The sequence below is a fragment of the Strongylocentrotus purpuratus genome, unplaced genomic scaffold, assembly GCF_000002235.5.
Source record: "Strongylocentrotus purpuratus isolate Spur 01 unplaced genomic scaffold, Spur_5.0 spur5_scaffold_19, whole genome shotgun sequence".
In the NCBI taxonomy this organism is placed as follows: Eukaryota; Metazoa; Echinodermata; class Echinoidea; order Camarodonta; family Strongylocentrotidae; genus Strongylocentrotus; species Strongylocentrotus purpuratus.
This window is the reverse complement of record NW_022145604.1, coordinates 13,944,519-13,964,835: the sequence shown is the minus strand read 5'-3', so window position 1 is coordinate 13,964,835 and position 20,317 is coordinate 13,944,519. Positions and strand designations below refer to the sequence as shown.

At 39.2% G+C, this 20,317-nt stretch overlaps 1 protein-coding gene across 1 annotated transcript; it reads left to right on the top strand.

The window, feature by feature from the left end:
* The first annotated feature begins 4,529 nt into the window (after positions 1–4,529).
* Positions 4,530–17,586, top strand: LOC755913 (asparagine synthetase [glutamine-hydrolyzing]). Its single transcript, XM_030990355.1, has 10 exons — positions 4,530–4,951; positions 7,636–7,782; positions 8,753–8,840; positions 10,223–10,396; positions 11,498–11,599; positions 12,281–12,408; positions 14,098–14,224; positions 15,087–15,294; positions 16,381–16,618; positions 17,125–17,586. Exons 1-10 carry the CDS (start codon positions 4,679–4,681, stop codon positions 17,395–17,397), a joined length of 1,758 nt encoding a protein of 585 aa, XP_030846215.1. The 5' UTR covers positions 4,530–4,678; the 3' UTR covers positions 17,398–17,586.
* Positions 17,587–20,317: the final 2,731 nt, after the last annotated feature.

Sequence of the window (20,317 nt, the reverse complement as noted above, 5' to 3'; positions counted from 1 at the left end):
CTTTATAAGATGTATTTTTTGGCACTGCGACCTCACAAATCTTAACATTTTTCCTCGCTCGCATGTGAATATTCAGACCATCATACCCAATTGCAAAGTATGATGCTTAAACAATATCTTGTATGATGTACAAAGAGAAATAATTATTGAAAGCATCCCTGTTAATGTAACCACAATGTAGCGGTATATACCAATGTCTAACAAATTATATATTTTTTTATTTGAGATTTCCCTTTGTAGGTACCCTTTTGTTGTTGGTCCCGTCCCCCTATTTGGAAGTCGCTCCGACACCTCTGCTCTGAGCATCATTAATTTCAGATCAGCAATTGAATTTCCCACCGTCGGTCGAAGGTTTTGTACCATGGAACGCATCGTACTCTCAATACGACGTCATGTAGCCATTGTGTGGCCCTCGCGTGGCCTGCGGGTACACTTCTTATTACAAATTTACATCTTCGTGTTGCCTTCGTGAGTGGTTCGGGTGCCATCGTGTGACCTTCTGTAGGCATCGTACTTGCTTCGGCCGTTGGTTGGCTGTTGACTAAGTTCGGGGCCATCTTCGTGCGAAGTTCAAATTTCCTTCACCGTGTGTCAACTTCGGGACAGTGTGACGCGGGCATTACGGGTGGACCTCTAGGAAGAACAGAGCCATTTTAATAATGGCTCTGAATAGAGCTTTCCCGCCATTTTTTAATTCTTGATTTGTATTATTTGTAAATTGTATGTATTGAATTTTTATACGGAATTTAAAACCAACCCAAACCAAACGTGATTCTTTCTTTATTCCAATGAGTGTCCCCCGGCCCCCGCCTTCTGATTATGTGCATCTTAAAGAGAACATTCAGTTGTTCATTGACAAAGGAGCAGTTTCCCTCTCTTGGGTTTTGTAGATGGAGTGCTCTGTAAGAGTGTGTCTTAAATAAAAACATCCCCAATGGGGAGCAGAAAAGTTGAAAAGCAGACGATTTTGGTGATATGAAATGTATTATTACTGATTCGCACACTTTCGCACACACCCATGACCTTATTAATTATAAGGCCAGGATCGTTGTTAGCCCTGTGCGTTGTAACTTTGGAATATTATGAAGAAATTGGGGGAAACTGGATATGTGGATAATGCCCCACAAAAGGGCACTAATACAGCACATCGAAACGGCTATGATCCTGGGGTCTCACAGTTACGAGGCCATTGCTTGGCCACTGAACCATGACTGTACAACGCGGGGGCTAGGGTAGGGGGCAGTTCCCACAAATAAAAATCCTGTGTACGACCATGCATTATGGCTCAAGGCAAGGGCACACATAATTTTTCTTTTTCTGTTGGGGACCGGGGGAAGGGGGGGGGGAATTTAATGAATTATTGAAAATTTATTGCATTTTCGTTGGTTTTTTTTTAATTCGTGGGAAATGCCCCCTACCCTAGCCCCCGCTGCGTACAGTCATGGTTCAGTAGCCATTCAATGGCCTCGTAACTGTGAGGACCCAGGATCAAAACCGTGTCGATGTGTCATATTAGTGCCATTTTGCGGGGCATCATCATTACTGTCATTTATGGCTTTAGGGCGTAGGTCCCCTAGTTGATAAGCATAGTAGCATAAACATGCTTTAGCAGTCACGGAAACAAACACTGGCAAATCATTATTCAATAAAATCTTAGAATGTATACTATTATCTAGATCTATTAGGAATAAATCATTGTCAAATTAATTCCATAAATTGGGGTAAAAAAAAACACTATTCCAACTATATGAGCGACAGTGTACCATTGTCTAGTCTAGAATATTAGTTTAGTCTGTCATGTCAGTCTGACATAACAACTTTCATGTAGCTATTGTTTGTGGTATTGTAATAGGTGGTCAACTTTGGCAAAGTTACATGCCACTTTCTCAAGTTAGCTCATTGATGACTGACAGATGATGTCTCAAGGGGAATGAGATCTGGAGGTGTTTGGGGTGGAGCTTAGCAAGTTTGAAAAACAAATATTTCAAAAAACATTTAAAAATCTATAAAACAAATTCAAAAGTTTACATATCAAAATATGAGATGCATGCAGGACTGCACACCAAAAGGTATACACTTGTATTTCGATGTCATGTGCCCTTTAACACAAACAAGCATACCTAGAATTGTTAAAAATTTAGCTGAATTCCGACTCAGTTTTGCACAACCTAAAAATTAGAATATGGCTCGCGGCGGGCGGCGCGCGCCTTTTTTTCTCCTGTAAACCTAGCCATCCTACCGCTGCATTTGATTGGCTCAAGAGGAACCAATACGTCATGCGCTAGTAATGAATATTCTTGATACGCACGCACACAGAATCTGATGCGATAATTTATCAAATAATGGGATTTCATACAAAAATTACAAGTGCAAAGCTATGTTTTCTTAAAATAAATGACATTGCGAGAAAACCGGGCGGCTTACCGTAAACAAAAGACTACACAGGTCGTAACTTGTCCATAATGATTACGACATACTAGATAGTCCAGAATCTGGCCAATTTTATTTTGATCTCCACCACACCGTACCAACGCAAATATATATATATCAAAATATTAATATGCAGCGCGAGGATGGCTAGGTTAGGAAGAAGAAAAAAGCGGGCGGCATTTGTATAGCGCCGTCTATCTAAACAATGCGCACAAGAAAAATAGAAAGAATGAGAAAGTTTGGACGAGAAAGTTCGGATGAGTGTCATAGTGCCAAGTACAGGTATTGTTAAAAAAGATAAGATTTCAGCTTGGACTTAAAGGTCTGTAAGGAAGTTATAATTCTCAAATTAAATCAAGATGTAACGTCCCCGAGAGCCAGTATAGAAACAGCTATGCTTCGAATATTAAAGCAATCGATATATCTTTTATATACCGAATTCATAAGCAAATATACAAGGAATTATTACCTTATCCTTTTCTTCAGTAAGTACTGGTTAAAACCAAGGAACATCACAGAAAATCTGAGACACTGTCTGTAAATCATCGCTGAGAAGTTGCCTGAATGCTACGATCACTTGGGAATAGCAGACAAAAAACACTGTATGGTATCCGCGCTGGCACGGAGAAACTGTTTACACGTACCAATGGGGATCTCAGCAAAACGTATTTATGCGGCCCGTTACCCGGGGCAACGGTCATCTTTAACAAAACTATTGACCGGTAGGAGGGCATGCGGGCATCTTTTAAAAAAAATATTGACCGGTAGGCGGGCATGGCTAAAATCACGACTTCAATTTCGACCAATTAGATGGATGACTAGATTTTATATTCAACATACTAAAGAGAGGTAAATAAATCTTTATTATCAAAGAAAAATAGAAGTCAGTCAGCATCTCAATATACAGGGTGAGTCAAAAAAAAGTTTACACCTAGAAAATTTCTAAATGTTTTAAATATCGTCTATGAACAGTAAATGAATATACATCTTATGAAAAAGGGTTTTATCCCAAATCATTTGGTATCATTTTTGTGTGGTATGTGTTCACGCTTGAATGAACAGGAGGCATTGTTTGCGAGAGTGCAAAAGTCGATTTGCACCAAAGTTGCTTGTGTGATGTTTGAATAAAACAATTGGGATTTGAGTATTAATTCGGTCTTTGCAGATCCAAATAACATCCCTAACAAAATTAATCATGCCACACATATCAAATATCGAATATCAAATATCAACGTACATTTGTGCGTGTGTGTGTGTGTGTGTGTGTGAATTTGCTTCTGCAAAAGGTATATCCACTGCATTTCACTGGATACATTCAATTCATTCTCTCACTCCGCTAATCCCAACATAATACATGCTGTAGTCATCACTTTGGCGCAAGTCGATTTTTGCATTCTCGCAAACAATGCCTCATGTTCATCCAAGCGTGAACACATACCACACAAAAATGATACCAAACGATTTGGGATAAAACACTCTTTTATAAGATGTATAATACTAAACTGTTCATAGATGATTTTTAAAATAATTAGCAATTTTCTAGGTGTAAACTTTTTTTTTGACTCACACGGTAGTGTCTGACAGTAATGTCTAGAAAGTAAACGGGTTTTCTTGCATAATTAGAATACTAGGACACTGCTAACATTGCATTTTACAGATAGGACTTGCGTGTCATATTCATAATTCCTGCAAAGTTCTACAGAATTTGATGTTTGCTGCAAATGGGACATAGTGAAGGGACAGTCCTCCCTGATAATAATTCGGTTTTTATAAAAAGCTGAATTTTTTTCGGGGGTAAATGTTCTCGGGGGAGGGGGTGTGATTTCAAAGGGGGTGGTTTTCAGGGGGTGGGTAACTGTCCTCGAAAGTAATCATCCACGTGGTGTAATTATCCTAGGGGATATTTTCCGGGGGTAATTTTCCGAGGGTGATTGACCAGGGGGTAATTGTCCTAGAACTGCCGTAATGCACCCCTCACAAGGAGACAATGTTCAACTTTGAATGAGAGGCGCCATTAAAACTAAACCAACAACAACAACCTCACTCTGCTTTACAGCTATTCTCTAAATAAGACGCCACTCCCGCACGCCCACCCCGCACCCACTTACATAATTATTCACGCTCTCGCTCCGACGCACTCAAACCAGTAATACTTGCTGTTACGGAGTCGAACACTTCACCTACCATCCATTGATTAGCTGAACGCATTCGAGCGAGGGGTCACAATTAAACAATCCTCGTGATCGAGATGTGCGGAATATGGGCGCTTTTCGGTGGTTCCTGGTCGCCCAAAACCAGCGAGCAAGTCGCACGACTTATATCATCTGCCTCTAAGGTTAGCCATCGCGGGCCGGACGGATTCCGCTTCGAGCACCTGCCCGACGTCCCTAACTGTCCCTGTTTTATGGGCTTTCATCGCCTGAACATCGTCGGGGGATCCTACTGGATGCAACCCATGAGGTTGAAGAAATATCCTCATTTGTGGCTAATGTACAACGGCGAGATCTATAACTACAAAAAGGTAATTTTCATGTTTTACCTTGATTTACGTTGATGTTGGGCTTCAAGTATAATTACTTATATGCCCCTCTGCAGCAGGATTAAAGGTAAAGACCAGTATTGGAAACGCCCCAATTTCAAAAAATGAAATGGAAGCTCTCATTACCAATCATGTGAAAGAATATGTTTTGACTAATACATGATGATAAAAAATTTGCCGGGAAACCGCCTACTAATTCATATATTTGGTAAATTTGTTTCTCTCATGGTCTGTGAGAGATATAGGGTAGTCCCATATACATCTTTCTGTGTATAGTGCTTGTAACTTTACGAAGAATGGGCCAAATTTCTTATCATTTTGATGATTCCAGAACCTTGCAGATGCTAGATGCTAGATGATCAACCTTTTCTGATCGATTCCACAACGTTTCTTTCACAATGCAATCGCATGACCATAACTGGTCTTTACCTTTAATGTCTGTATGTTCTGGGGATTGCGCCTATGTCGGAGCTTCGGACAACGAAATAGCAAGGAAACATTTCTTTAGTGTGTATATGTCATATTTAGCCCTCCATGCTTTTTCTAGGTTGGATTTGAATGAGTTTACAGATGGGCTATCAATTACATAAGCTGGATCGGAAGCGCATTCCATATTTTATTGACGACTCGCTGTGAAAACGATCACATTCGGATAGAAGTGAAGGCTCTAACTTTCGATAGTTTTGTGTCAGCTTTAAAGAGCGGCATTGTCACTCACAACATAAACCTATCCCAGCTGGATGTTCTATATAGCGTGGAAGTGCCTGGATGTACGAGCTCAAAACATAACAAGCTTTTTAATTGCACTGCCTTCCTCAGTATAATCTTATTCTTTTAACGCAACCTAATTAAAATTGTGATGATTGTTAAATGTTATGTTAAAGTGAAATCGTTTTGTTTGTGTTAATATATTTAGGAAAATGTACATGTATATGCAACTTAATGTCTGAAGACAAATTTTATGTATTTTTTGCATGACAATAAATTATCTTGAATGTTGAATCTTGAAACGCGAGATTAAAAATACATCTCGCTCTGAGTGGGATACGTTAGCTACTTGTGGTTGTATTAATTTTGCTCCATGTGGGAAGCAGGCTTGGACTTGGAGAATGGAGTATTTTCGAGTTCGAAAAATTTGTCTTATTATTACCTATAAAGACAGTACAGACAAGGCTACAGGGTTTTATTCTTGTAAAAGGGAGTCTGATTCACTCCCAGTTCCTATGAGATCAACCCCAATATAATATATCTTCTCAGACAAACAAACGAACAATAATGTTATTACTCAAAACCCCCTAGAACCACTACTGGATTGGGGAGGAGGGGGGAGTTGCTTTGTTTATAACACAAAAAGACATTCTAAAAACTCTTACTTGTTCGGACCGAGTCAGGTGTACAAATCCTCTTGAATCGCGATTTAACAAAATAGGTTGCTTCTCACAAAACCTTACAACGAATCATACAGGCTTGAAGAGAGAGAGAGAGAGAGAGAGATAATCAATCTCTAGACGATAAAACTGTTGTATTCTTCTGTACCCCCGATCTATTACTTCTTTATTTGGCCTTGTCTACTCTTTGTATTGTGACCCTGTTCTCCTATCTGTCCCGTTCTTGTCTCTGTCGGCACCAGGCACGTAGCCACGGTGGGTGGGGGGGGGGGGGGGGGGGGCACGTGACCCCCACAAATTTCGAAGATCGGTTGAAATTTTTTAAGACCCCTTTTTTTTTACCTCGATCGATTACATGTATGTGCCCCCCCCCCCCCAAACACCAAACTCTGGCTACGTGCCTGGTCGGCACCCCTCCCCCTATCCAATGAGACCGACAAAACAAAGGTTTAAATAAGGGAAGATAGAAAAAGTCGGTCTCCTGGGTTGTCGGACCAGTGTGCGTGGTTTGGTTTGGTTTTATTTTCCGTATAAAGCCCACGAGCGCTCTAAAATATATTCAAAACTATTTAAATGTTGGTTCTAGTCTTCCTTGATGTCCAGATTTCCTTGCGGGTTCTGTATTCGGGCTGTGCCTACCGCGGGCACAACAACAAGACTAATTTGGATTTGATGTCTTACATCTTGTCTTATATTTCTCTTTGTTTATTACTTTTGTGTGATTATATTTCTCGTAATTCATGCTTGAACAGCGCATAGAGTAACTTTTGCTCATTGTGCGCTTTATAAATATGGTATTACCGGTATATCATGCATAAAAAATGTATTGGTTGAGAGCTCGTCACGTGACCAGAAATATTTCAACTATTTTAAGGTTTGCTCTGAAAAAGTACTATATGAGAGTACTATTTGGGAGTACTATTTGTGAGTTGAAAAAAAAATGTGATTTTTTTTTTCTTTCTTTTCAAATAAAAACAAAATATTTTAGATCTATTTAGATAAAAAAATTGACATTTTTTGTTCTAAATTTGTTTTCTTCCCAAAAATGTTTTTTTTTAATTTTGTTTTCAAATAATTTTTTTGATGCAGGATATAAAACAAATATACAATGCCTTCTATTCGAGGCACTGGTTAAAACTATGGGCCTCGGTGACTCCAAAAGTGCCATTTGCTTCGGTATCAGCAAATAGTACTATTGGAGCCACCTCTTGCGCATAGTTTTAACCAGAACCTCTCAAGACAGTGTATATTTGTATATTATTATTATCTTATCCGCAGATCCAATCGGCTTATGGTTTCTCGTACGAGACCGAAGTGGATGGAGAGGCTATTATTCATCTCTTCTTGAAAGGCGGGGCTCATTTCGCTGCTTCCATGCTCGACGGGGTTTTTGCGTTCTGTATATTGGACACCAGCAAAAAACAGGTATGATACTCTTATTATTTTATGGCCACTCGAGTGAGACTAAAACAGCGGTCTTTATCATGTAAAAGGGAATATGTGTAAAAATGTACAGGTTCTTTATTATATGTCAATGAGAATAACTATTCAAGGCAACAAAAAGTTTCGGTCTTTATAGATGCACAAGTGGTCCAATTTGCAAATATTTGGCACTGTGCATTTTCATTGTAGTTCCTTGTAGATCACGTCGACTAGACCCACTCGAGGACAGACAACGGACTTAACACACCACCCCCTCCCCCAAAGAGAAAAACATTTCACATGTCCTAAATCTGTAATATTTGTAGTTGTGCCTAGCTTGTTTGTGTTGGGGGTTATCGGCCCTTTGATCCCATGCGCAAACCTAATAAACCAAGGACTACAAGCAGGCCTAGGACCTCGACTATTGTCACTAATCATATGTATCTGCTTTTTGACCTTGACGCAAGCTTACTAACCTATCGAGGCAAGGAAAGCCCAGGACTATGTCTAGAGATGATTCTTATTTCATTAAGTTATCAAAAGGATAATTATTTAGGATAACAAGGCTTTAAAATTTACATTCACCCTAAATATAATTATTGCAAATATGTTTTTGAACAACCCCTATTTAGAACAAATCTATTACGTCATTAATAACTAAGAGAAAGGAAAGTTTTTGAAATTTTCTATACAGAGGAAAATGGAGAGGAGATCCCAAATTACGTCACAGTGTTGCCAATTTGTGGTTTACTGATGACAACTTCAAAAAATTCATTACTTTCCTTCTTTTATTTGGATATTGCTCAAAATTTCACTAAATTTTTTCCCTCGTTTTTCTGCTTTTATCAAAAACGAACTTAATATAAAGGGAATGTAAGGGGGGACTTCCCCTTTAATGAACATACCCATCCACTGCTTACATGGGTTATACTGATATGAATATTGTACTTTGGTTGCTTAATATCTCCCATAGATTCATCTTGGCCGGGACACTTATGGAATTAAGCCACTCTTCACTTCAACCCCCAATGACTCTCTCCTACTATGTTCAGAAGCCAAAGGTATTTAAATGGAATTTCAAACGAAATCAGTCTTTGCAACCGTTTTGAAACATTATTTAACCAGTATGAATCTACATGTTATAACCAGTGTATGGATACTCTTAAAGGGGATGTAGCATGACAAATACTGGTTAACGACATCTACGACTTCTGTTGGACAACTGCACGTAAACGCATGGACTTGATTAACGGTCACCGCGCGCTAGCGTGATCGCGAAACAGTCCGAAGTTCTCCTCACGCTTCGGTTTTGCGTAACTTAGAGGCTGTTCACACCGCATTGAGATAGCGCGGTCTATCGTAGCACCCCCCTTTTTTTCTAGCGCGCGCTAGACCGCGCTCTCTCTCGTGGACCACCCCCAAGAGGTGCTCCAGTGGCACGCCATTTTGGCTCGCCGTGGCTCGCTGTTGGGCGGACCGAAACGTCGTTGTACCTTCCAAACCGCAGAGATAGCGCGGTCTAGCGCGCGCTATCTCTGCCGGTGTGAACAGCCTCTATGTTGCATGTATATTTGAATACTGCGGTCGCGTCGTCTTCGTCGATACCCGATTGGCCCCGAGTCGGGCCACTGGAAAGACACGTAGTCTCGTCATGCTACACCCCCTTTAATTTAACTTGAGTGGATTCATGATTTGGTAAAAATGGAGAGGCACCTTGGCCGCGACTTGTATAGTATAAAACTGCTCTTTTACGACCACGCCCTATGATTCTATCCTGCTCTGTTCAGAAGCCAAACGTATTGAAAGGAAAATCTCACATGAAATCGGTCTTTACAAACATTTTGAATACTTATTTAACCAATATAAATCTACATGTTAAAACTAGAACAGGCATTGATGCTGCTTGTAAGTGTCGGCTTGCATGGTGATGTAGATATACAGTAGGCTTGCAGGTGCACCATGTGTGTGTGTGAGAGAGAGAGAGAGAGAGAGAGAGAGAGAGGATTGAGGAGTCCTGAATCCTCTCTCCGACGACGGATAGTCAACCTGTTCGAAACGTCGAGCCACTCCCGCCACTCATCCTCTCGAAGCGCTATAGTTCTCCTTAGAACTATAAGCTAAGAAAGATAACCAACAGTCTTTTTCAAGACTACACAAACAGTCCTTTTCAGGACTACACACCCTAAAGAAAGATTACCGAGAGTCCTTTTCAGGACTCCTCAATCCTCCCCCCCCCCCTCTCTCTCTGACACATGGTGCACCCGCAAGCCTACTGTATAGATATGAGATTTATTTAGCATATTCCTATTTTTTTTTTTTGTAATCAGCTCATGATATCCATCAGTTGCCATAATGTCTATGTCAATAACGAGCGTCTTTTCTAGGGCTTTTATTTTTAAACGACATATCTTTCCTCGAATGAATCTCTTCGCTGTGTATCTAGGTCTGGTGAGTCTCTGCACCGGAAGTGATATTAAATGGTTCCCACCGGGTCATGTACAAACATTCAACATACTTTCCGATGGCAAAGTTTCCACGGCTTCCGACCCCATCCGATTCCATTCAATTGATACCAAACCGAAATCGAATGAAATCGACGTGAACATGAAAATTGAATGTAAGTTAATTTCTTCCCCTTTTTATTTTTAAATATCATCAGCATGGAAGAATATAGAAATACTAAAGTGGAGGGAGTAGCCGAACCAAATCTTCACTGCCAAGAAAAGAAAAAATATTTCCATTCACAAAAATAAAGTAAAAGACTTTACAGCTCGATCATTAATATGTATGTTATTACCAAAGAAAAAAAGAAGTCAGTCACTCACTCAATAGTGTCTGACAGTGAAGTCCAGGGGTGTACGCAGGGGAGGGGTTTTGGGGGTTCAAACCCCCCCCCTTTGGTTTTTTTTATGTATGTAAACCCCCTAAAAAAACCTAAACCCCCCCCCCTTTGGATTTTTTTAATTTTTTTTATTATTATTTTTTAAAAAAATATAAAAAATATATATATATATATATATATGCCCACGGCTAACCTAAAAAAATGACCTTACCCCCCCCCCCAACAAAGAAAAATGTCAAATTTTCAAATTTCGAGACCCCAAAAAAAAAAAATTGTCCGCTTATCCCCCCCCCCCCAAAAAAAAAATTGTCCGCTTATCCCCCCCCCCCCCCCCCCCCCCCCCCCCACTGAGCGACTTTTCGGCTGGCTGAGTCGTTGCGATTTTTTCTTGGACTCCAAAAAAAAAAAAGGTCCGCTTACCCCCCCCCCCCCCCCCCCCACTGAGCGACTTTTCGGCCGGCGCGATTTTAAATTTTCGGGAGCAAAATATTTTGGGCCCGATTTTAAACCCCCCCCCCCCTTGAAAAAATCCTGCGTACGCCCCTGGTGAAGTCCTTGCATAATTTGAATACTAGGACACTGATAACGTTTAAATTTCACAGATAGGACATAAAATTGCTAAGTTCTACCGAATTTGATGTTGGCTGCGAATGGGACATAGTATCTTTAAGTAAAAAGGTGTCTGGTCCTGTTTCCACAATATTGACTTTGTATTCTTCACAAACTATCTAGGCTGTTTAGATTTACAAGTGCTTATTTTGTTCGCAAGGATATTAAAAAAATTCTAAATCATTTAGATTATTATTTTGTAATCGCTTGCCTAATTTCTAAAATATAACGTCATATTCATTAACGTCTTTGTTGCCATGGTTACAGTCGGTCTCTCTGATGACGTCTTGTCTCATATCCGTCGTCTTTTCGTGGATGCTGTCCGGAAGAGGTTGATGAGTACCCGACGCATAGGATGTTTATTATCAGGTATTCCGATTCTCTCTTCCTAGCGATGCTCGGTAGTTTGTTATGGTCTTTGTTCAGGCGATTTCGATAGCCCTGGCCGTCACCCTTATGTGACCACCGCCGAACATAAATAAAATGGTCGTGTGAAATTGCCCTCAAAACCCCACTGCACTATTTATAGCTACTTGCGCCCTCTATATAGCAAACAATTTCTTATAGGTTATCATTGGTCCCCATGATCCCCTTTTTCTTATGTTAAATGAGAGCTGATTTGATGAGATAACCACCTGTCAGTGACCATGCAGGGAGGTCTAATCCCTCCTGGCCATACTAGTGCACACGGGCTTTAATTGATCTTTTCGATTCAGAGTCCTCATACATTGGGCTAAAGTAAAGACGGAGGAACTGTGTGCAACTTAAGGGAAGAACAGAATGATGATGACACATCTTTTGGTCTCCTCCCAAAATTCTGTACCACGAAATACCGTCCTTGACTAGACCTCAACTGGACCGAGTTTGTTTAATGACTCGAGAAGTAGAAGTGTACTTCATTTGAAAGACAATAATATGAAATAGTTCCCGAAGAGAAAACTAAGGTGTCATATTTCGTTAACATGGCTTGAAGTATTGGGGATCTTATTTTGCAATCATCAAATTTATTGATTCATTACTATTAAGTCTTGATGTCATTAATTCATTCAGGGGGGCTTGATTCCAGTCTTGTAGCGGCCGTGGTATCCGAGGCTCTACGTGAACAACCACGTGGATACTCACTACAAACATTTTCTGTCGGGATGGAAGGTAGTCCTGACATAGCAGCTGCGAGAAAGGTAAATAAATAGTCTAGAGTCTCTGTTGAGCAGGAACGGGAAATCCAACATTCATTCTTTTGTCCATTTCAGCCTCTTCCGTCCAAGCCCGTATTTCAGTCATGGCACCCTTTTCAGAAATAAAAAGTTTCGTGTCATTCCAATCCGAAATTCGCATAATATTACGTGTACATCACTCTGAAACTCGTGAAGTGCCATTTGCACACCTACGAGTATATTTGTTTCTATTTTTTGCGAGCGACTGAAGCGAGTGGGCCAAAAATGACATCTTTTATATGTTTTTTTAAAAATGTTTTTTAATCAACACACTAGAGAAGATACAACATAAGGTATGCAGGCAACTTACTGCCATATTTACGTAAACATGAGGATTTGGGGGCATCTCTTTGCCCGGAATCATCGCGTTTCTAAATATTGCGAGCGAGTGCAGCGGACGAACTAGTAAATGTTATTTTGATATAAATGACATAAAACATATTTTGTCAAATAAAATGTTATTCGGGCACCAGCTTCTAATTAATTCACGCGAGCAAATGAGAAGGCTCTTCAGTGTGCCAAGTCCTGGCAGAGCATTTGAGGACACGAAAGAAAAATACAAAGTGTATATATCCTGTTCTTGAACATGATATTATTTATTTTTGGTGCTTGATAAATCTAGATATTTATCACAACTATGACATTTTAGATGGTCACCATTTCGTGTTTTTTTTTTTTCCTTTATTTATTTATTTTTTTTTTAAATTCAGTTATGAGTTCTGAGTTTTTGATCGATCGGGTAGGTGGTACATGCACAACATTTCTTATTATAGGCTATGTATAAGCTTGGCTTGTTAGAACTCTTGTGAGTAATGTGCCGCGGGATTCCATATCCTCAAACTGCTGGCGAACAGAGCAACAAGACCAAGCTCTGTAATTATTAGGATCTCTGTCCAGTAGTGCCGTGTTTGTGCCATCGAACTGGATCGACCAAATCAATTGATTCATAATATATATATATGCAATACTTTTTCCCGTAACATGCATGGGTTTCGATCCTTACGTAATACCTATTCATCAGGGGGGGGATGAATGAATAGATCATCCCCCCTGATGAATAGGTATCAGTTACAGATCGACACCCATGGTAACATGAGAGTAATTTTAATAGTTTCACACTATTAATTAAATGTAATGTTAACTGTTATTGTATAATTGTTTTAAATGAGGGCACGCTACAAGAGTCCTATCTCGCACCCCGGGGCAACGTGTCTGACACGGCCAGTTGTAGCAACTACTCCGAAGATCAAGATTACATTAATCTTGATCTAAGGAGACACGAACGAACGAAGCGAATCGAACGAGGAATAAGTACACTTTTTAACTTTAGAATGCTATTTTCTCATGAAATTACATACTCTAAAAAACAGTTTCTTATATTTCGTTTTTCATGAAATGGAACTTACTCCAAAATAATTTGTTGATATAACTAGATTTATCCCGCGGCACCGCGATTGAAAAACGCTGATCCGATTTAATGGTGGGTGTAGGACGACAAAAACTAAAAGATTAAAACTTTACAAATTGTTGGCGACAAACTTATTCTCTCAACAGAGGCAAAGAATGTCGAAGACTTTATTTTCTTAAACCTATAGTCCATCTTCTCATCTTCGACGACCGGACTTTTCCGTTTTTTTATTTTTTTATTTTTAGGTTGCCGCTCATATCGGCAGTGAGCATCATGAGATCCCATTCACTATCCCAGAAGGCATTGCGGCTGTTCGTGACGTCATATACACACTAGAGACCTTTGACATCATGAGCATCAGACCCAGTATAGGTATGTGACACGTGACTTCTGATGACTTGCGAAATTTAATATGACGAGACTGACTCTGACGAAAAAGAAATAAAAAAGAAATAAAGCGCCAAACTAGAATAAAAGAACGACAAACGAGAGGTAACAAAACACGACGAAAAACAAATCATCCAAAATCGTTGATATACACCGATTTATTAAAAAATACAGATGAAAGACATAGCTAAACGATAACGGTGGTCAAATATATAATGGTGATATTTCTTTCTTTTAAGGAACAAATCGTTGACTTATGTTTTTGTATCACTTGTTTGTTATCCCCTCGTCGACGAAGTCGGAGGGGATATAGTAACGCTGCCGTCCAATCCAATCCAATCGATAACTTCAGTAATGTTTGACGGATTTTAATCAAATTTGAAATGAAGGTACATGGTATAAAAAAAAAGCCTAAGTTCAATTTCCGAGTATGTAGGTCAAAGGTCATAGCTCATTAAATATGCGAATCTGGTTTCCGATCCATAACTTTAGTATTGTTTGACGGATTTTAATGAAATTTGATATGACATGTACAGCCTAAGTTCGATTTCTGAGTATGTAGGTCAAAGGTGAAAGGTCATAGCTCATTAAGTAATATTTAGGCCTATGCAATATTATTCAAGTTTGAAATATGCAAAAACACCTAGTTATATATGTGAAAATGTTGTTAACTTCCTTGCCTAGTAATATAATAGTATAGTCCAATGGAGGTACTTGTTTTGGCGTATATAGGCCATGTGTACCCTGCGAGGGGATGCTACGCTTTGCATTGACTTGTTTTGATTGTTTTGTTTTTCGTGAAAAGAATATTTTATTAAAGAATAATCCTCCCTCATTCTGTTGATAGCCATGCACTTCTTACTCAAGTACATTCGTGAGCAGACCGATACCGTAGTGGTCTTCTCAGGCGAAGGGTCGGACGAGCTGGCGCAAGGCTACCTTTACTTTCACAAGCAGCCGAACCCCGAGGCAGGGGATGCTGAGAGCAGACGGCTTCTCCGAGATCTTTACATGTATGACGTCCTACGAGCAGATCGTATATCTTCGGTACATGGGTAAGAGTCTTTGGGTGGTATTCTTGAAAGCGGACTAACTTTAGTCCATGGTTTAATCCACCGACTAAGTATGGAATGCCAAGTGTCCATATGAATATATTTTTGAATAATTTGATATGTCCTTAAATAACCATGATTACATAATTATATTATAATTGTTGTTTATTGATTATGTGATTACATTTAATTTTAATTTATTGACAGATTAAAGTATTCAAAAATATATTCATTATGGACACTTGGCATTCCATGGTGTATTAAACCATAGACTAAAGTTAGTCTGCTTTCGGAAATACCACTCTTTTACATTTAGACATGACAAGAACAACAAACAAAAACAAACAACCAAACACACAACAAAACAAAGAAAAACAAAACAATATCCCCTTCTAAAAGATTGTTGAAAAATCAAAAAGCGATTCGGTCAACTTGCAGTAAGTGGGCAACGACATTACAGGACTATCGTGTCAGTTTCAATTTATTGTTTCATATTTTACACTTTCACATTGTACAATGATCTCACAAATTAAATGGTGCAAACAAATATGAATTCTATTGAAACAGAATAAAACGGAAGGTCAGTACCTCGTATCGATTTGTTTGCACTCAGTATTAATTGAACTTAAGAAGAATGATGTGGAGGTAACCTACGATTTGTAATGATAAGTGATCGAATAACTGTATGCATGGTAATTACTTATCTAGGATATTTGAAGCTCGGATAACCAAAATGCACCCAGACAACACCCTTGAAGGACAGGGCGACTAACGGACGACTACCACCAACTACTAACCAGGACATTTCTTATGCACTCCGCTAAGATCCTCCATCCGAACAACAACTACAGGACAGTGGCCTTTCTGGAACAGTTGCTACCCGGGCAATCGCCTCCATTCTGAAAATCAACCTGACGCAAATTTGATAGCCATTGAAAAGTCTGAACTTTACAATTATTACATAATCCATGATTCCACGGGTAGAACAGTAAGATATTGAAAGGTAATTTTTCGGAGGTCCTTTTGATTGTGTTTTATTTTAATCGACACAATTCCGTAAAATTTGGGTATTTCTTTTTCGCATTCTAGCCTTGAGATCCGAGTGCCATTCTTGGACCACCTTTTCACATCCTACTACCTCTCGCTTCCGGCAGCGTTACGCCGACCAATCAACGGTATTGAAAAGTTCTTGATCCGAAAGTCCTTCGATGATGGTGTTGTACTTCCGGATGAGATATTGTGGCGTACCAAGGAAGGATTTACTGATGGCGTGTCTTCCGTTGAGAAGTCTTGGTATGTTATCCTCGCGGAGCACTTCGAAGAACAGGTATGATATCATATTCATTCAGTCATAATCCCTAGCCCTTTTATGGTTTACCAAAATAAAAAAAAAGATAAAAAAGAGCCTCCCCAGCTATCCGGATTGACATGGCCCGCGGTCCGGTCTTTGTGCAGCGCCCTTTCGTTTTGCCCTTGTAAATTATCTATCTTTTCCTTTCTTGAGTGTTTCGATACAGCTTTGTGTATATAGGGCGAAGTTTTGATATCACTATTAATTAGACTCAATATTATTTAAAGAGTTAATTAAATCGGAAGCCATACTACTCTTGGGACGAATCACCGTAGGTCACTCGTTTAGGTCGAATATTCGAAACAAAATTGGAACAACATTTCTGTTTTTACTTTCTTGGGTGCACCACAAGGGCATCTCTTCCATTTTTGTAGTCAGCGGCCTGAAGTCAAAGCTCACGCTCATTCTCAGAATTTAAAATAAAACTGAGCCGAACAGTTATCCTTTCTTTTGTCAAAACTATTTTGCCATGAAATTTACAGATCACAGACAGCATGCTGAATGAGGCTCCAACAAAGTTCCCTTTCGTTACTCCGACTACAAAGGAGTCCTACTACTATCGAATGGTCTTTGAAGAGTTCTTTCCTGGACGGGCCGAATGGACACCGTACATGTGGATGCCTCGTTGGGTGGATGCAAAAGACCCTGTGGGTCGGGCTCTAAAGCACTATGCACACGGCACACATGATCCTTCCAAGGGGTATGAGTTTTGCCTTGCGGAGATCCTTAAAGGCACTAATGGAAAGAGCGTTTAGGAGTTCATCCAGCGACTCCGAGGCAGCTGTACTATGATATCCACTTAGAATCATACTACTCACGCATACACGGGCAAGGACAAGATGGAACACAGTCAACAGCTTAAGTCATTTCGATATTGTAAAGAAACCTGTCCCAGAATGCATTCCCTATCCCCATTTCAAGTCAAGTAGAAAAGAGGGGCAGGGGCAGGGGAGGGGGAGGGGGTAGGGAGAGGGAAAAGGAGAGGGGGAGGAGAGGGGGAAGGAGAGGGAGAAGGATGAAAGGAGGAGAGTCCAATGAGTTAGATAAGAGGAAATGAAGGGAGAGGGTTTTGGGGTAGATTGTGTTTTTATAAAAGGGAGAGGGAGAGGGAGAGAGAGAAGGAGAGGGAGAAGGGGAAAGGAGGGGGGGGGGGGGAGTCCAACGAGTAACATAGGTGGAAAGGAAGGGAGGTGGTTATGGGCTATATTGTGTTGTAATAAAAGAAAAACTCATAATTTCAGATTCATTCATAATTATAACAATATGTTAAAAAATATGATTTTTTTTTTTTTTTTGGTAAGTATTCAGTCTCATTCTGAAAAAGAAAGAAATGTTTGTTCTAGTTTTGGGGATGAAATAAATGTGTAGGTTACTTACTTACTTGGTTACTTGGTTGATTAGCCCTCTTGTCCTATGGGAAGGGCTCTCAGTTTTCTCTTAAAGGTAGCCACAGTAGGTGCAGACACTATGTCGTTAGATAAGCTGTTCCAGGGTTGGACCACTCGATTTGAAAAAAAGTGGCCAGCTAGTTTTGTGCGAGTACGTCTTTGGTAAAGTTTCTTAGTATGACCTCTTAAATCTTAGTAGTGCGGTAATATTTTCCTATTATACGATTGTGATATATTTTAGTCCTATACATTGTGAAATTATGAACAACGAATTATGTTGTATTTATGTTCGTTTATCAAATGATAAAAAAAGCCTTGTTATAATGATGTTGCAGTTTTGTATAAACTATGATATGTACGAAAAAGAAATGAAGTTTTGAGAAATAAAATCAATGAATACAAAAAATAGTGAGCATAACAATAAATGAGTCTCTGAAAGAAATTTGCAAAAGTTGGCATCTGGCCATTTAAATGTTAATGACCATTCCCATCTTGTAGAGTCAAATTAAAACAATTTCAAAAAAAGACCAATCACAGAAACAAGAAAAAAGAATCATCCTGAGCTCATCAATTATCCTCATGGTTTCTATTGTTTTAATTTTCATTGTTAAATACCCTGTCCGATGAAAATACGACTTTATGTCAATGGAAAGCTGAATGAACATTTTAAGTTATTTTCCCTTTCAGTATTGCACAAAAGCGAATTAAAACCTTATTTTATTCACTTCTTCAAATCAAAGGTCAACAGGGGACAAATTCGCCGCAGTTACAGTGCTTAATTAATGCAAAATCAAATTTGCGTACTCCACGCCCCCCCCCCCCCCCCGGGGGGGGGGGGGGGTACTCACATATTAAGAATACGGGGGTGTGCCGCTCTAATTGGTCACTTTTTGACAAAAAATACCTTTAAAAATGGGTCCGTTTTTTCAAAATTGCAACGGTTAATTGAATGTGCCTTTCCAAACGTGAAAGTTCAAAACGTGATCTTAAGTTATATGTTGGTACTTGGTAGAGGTAGTAATATTCCTTTCATTTGATATATGTTTCATTATATTCTATTGATGATTTACATAATTACATTTTTAACAATATAGAGTGTCCACCTGTTTTTTGGCAGACTGTTTTATTATTCGATAGGGTTAAGGTTTTTGGTAAGGTTTATTGATAACAATTCAAAGTAACAGCTAAAAGCCAACATATAACTGCAACATGCAAAAAGTACAATGTAAAATAGGCAAATATTAATTAATACATTTAGTAATTCAATCGATATGGTAAAAGGAATAAAAAGAGAAAGAAGAAGAGAAAGAAGACATAAATAAGGAGGAGAAACAAAGGGAAAATGGGGTAAATGAAGAAAAAAGAAGAAGAAGAAAATATGGTTATTAATAAAACGAGATATGAATTCGTCACTTGAAGACGAATGAGTTGGTCTGCCTGTTTTTTTTCTAAAGGATCTTTGTTGTTAACGGAGAGAGAGAGAGAGAGGGAGAGAGAGAGAGAGAGAAAGAAAAGTGACCAACCGGGAATCGAACGTGGGTCGTCGGGGTGGAAGGCAAGTGCTTTAACCACTATACCAAATATTATACACAGAGACATTGCACGTAAACGGAAAATGGGATTCTCAAATCACATTGTGTTGTTAAAATATCAGCATGATCCAAACTTCTGATTAAAAAATAAAATATCACTTTAGTGTAGAGGATTTTCACAGCTACAACATATTCGAAGCTGGGAAAAAATCGAGCGAAAGTAATCGAGATGTTGCTCAAGACTGGAATGTAGAACCAAGATTTCAGAAAAACTCACCTCTTTTTAAAAAATTTCTGGTGAGTGCCCCTTAAAAGGGCCGTTACTAAGTGGGAGGGGTGCCCCATTTTCACCTCTGGTAATTGTACTTTTCCTTTCCATCCAAAAAGTGCTTCTAATTTAAAGCTATTAAGAGCAACTTTTCTTCGATTTCACCCAAATTTGGCTCGCTACACTAGCTCGTATTTAAAGTTGATATTATTATGTTTCTTATCAAAAATATTTTCAGTCTTTCACGATTAGATTATGCTCAGCTTAAGACCCCCATCAGGGTTGTTTTTGCCTCCTTATAAGATGTATTTGCGCGCGACCTCACAAATTTTTGCTCGCTCGCAAATAAATATTTATACCAGCATGCACACCCAACTGCAAGGTACATGTATGTGTATGATGGTTAAACAGTATTTTGGACCATGTAAAGAGAGAAACAATCATTGAAACCATCCCTGATAATGTAATCATAGTGTAGGGGTATATA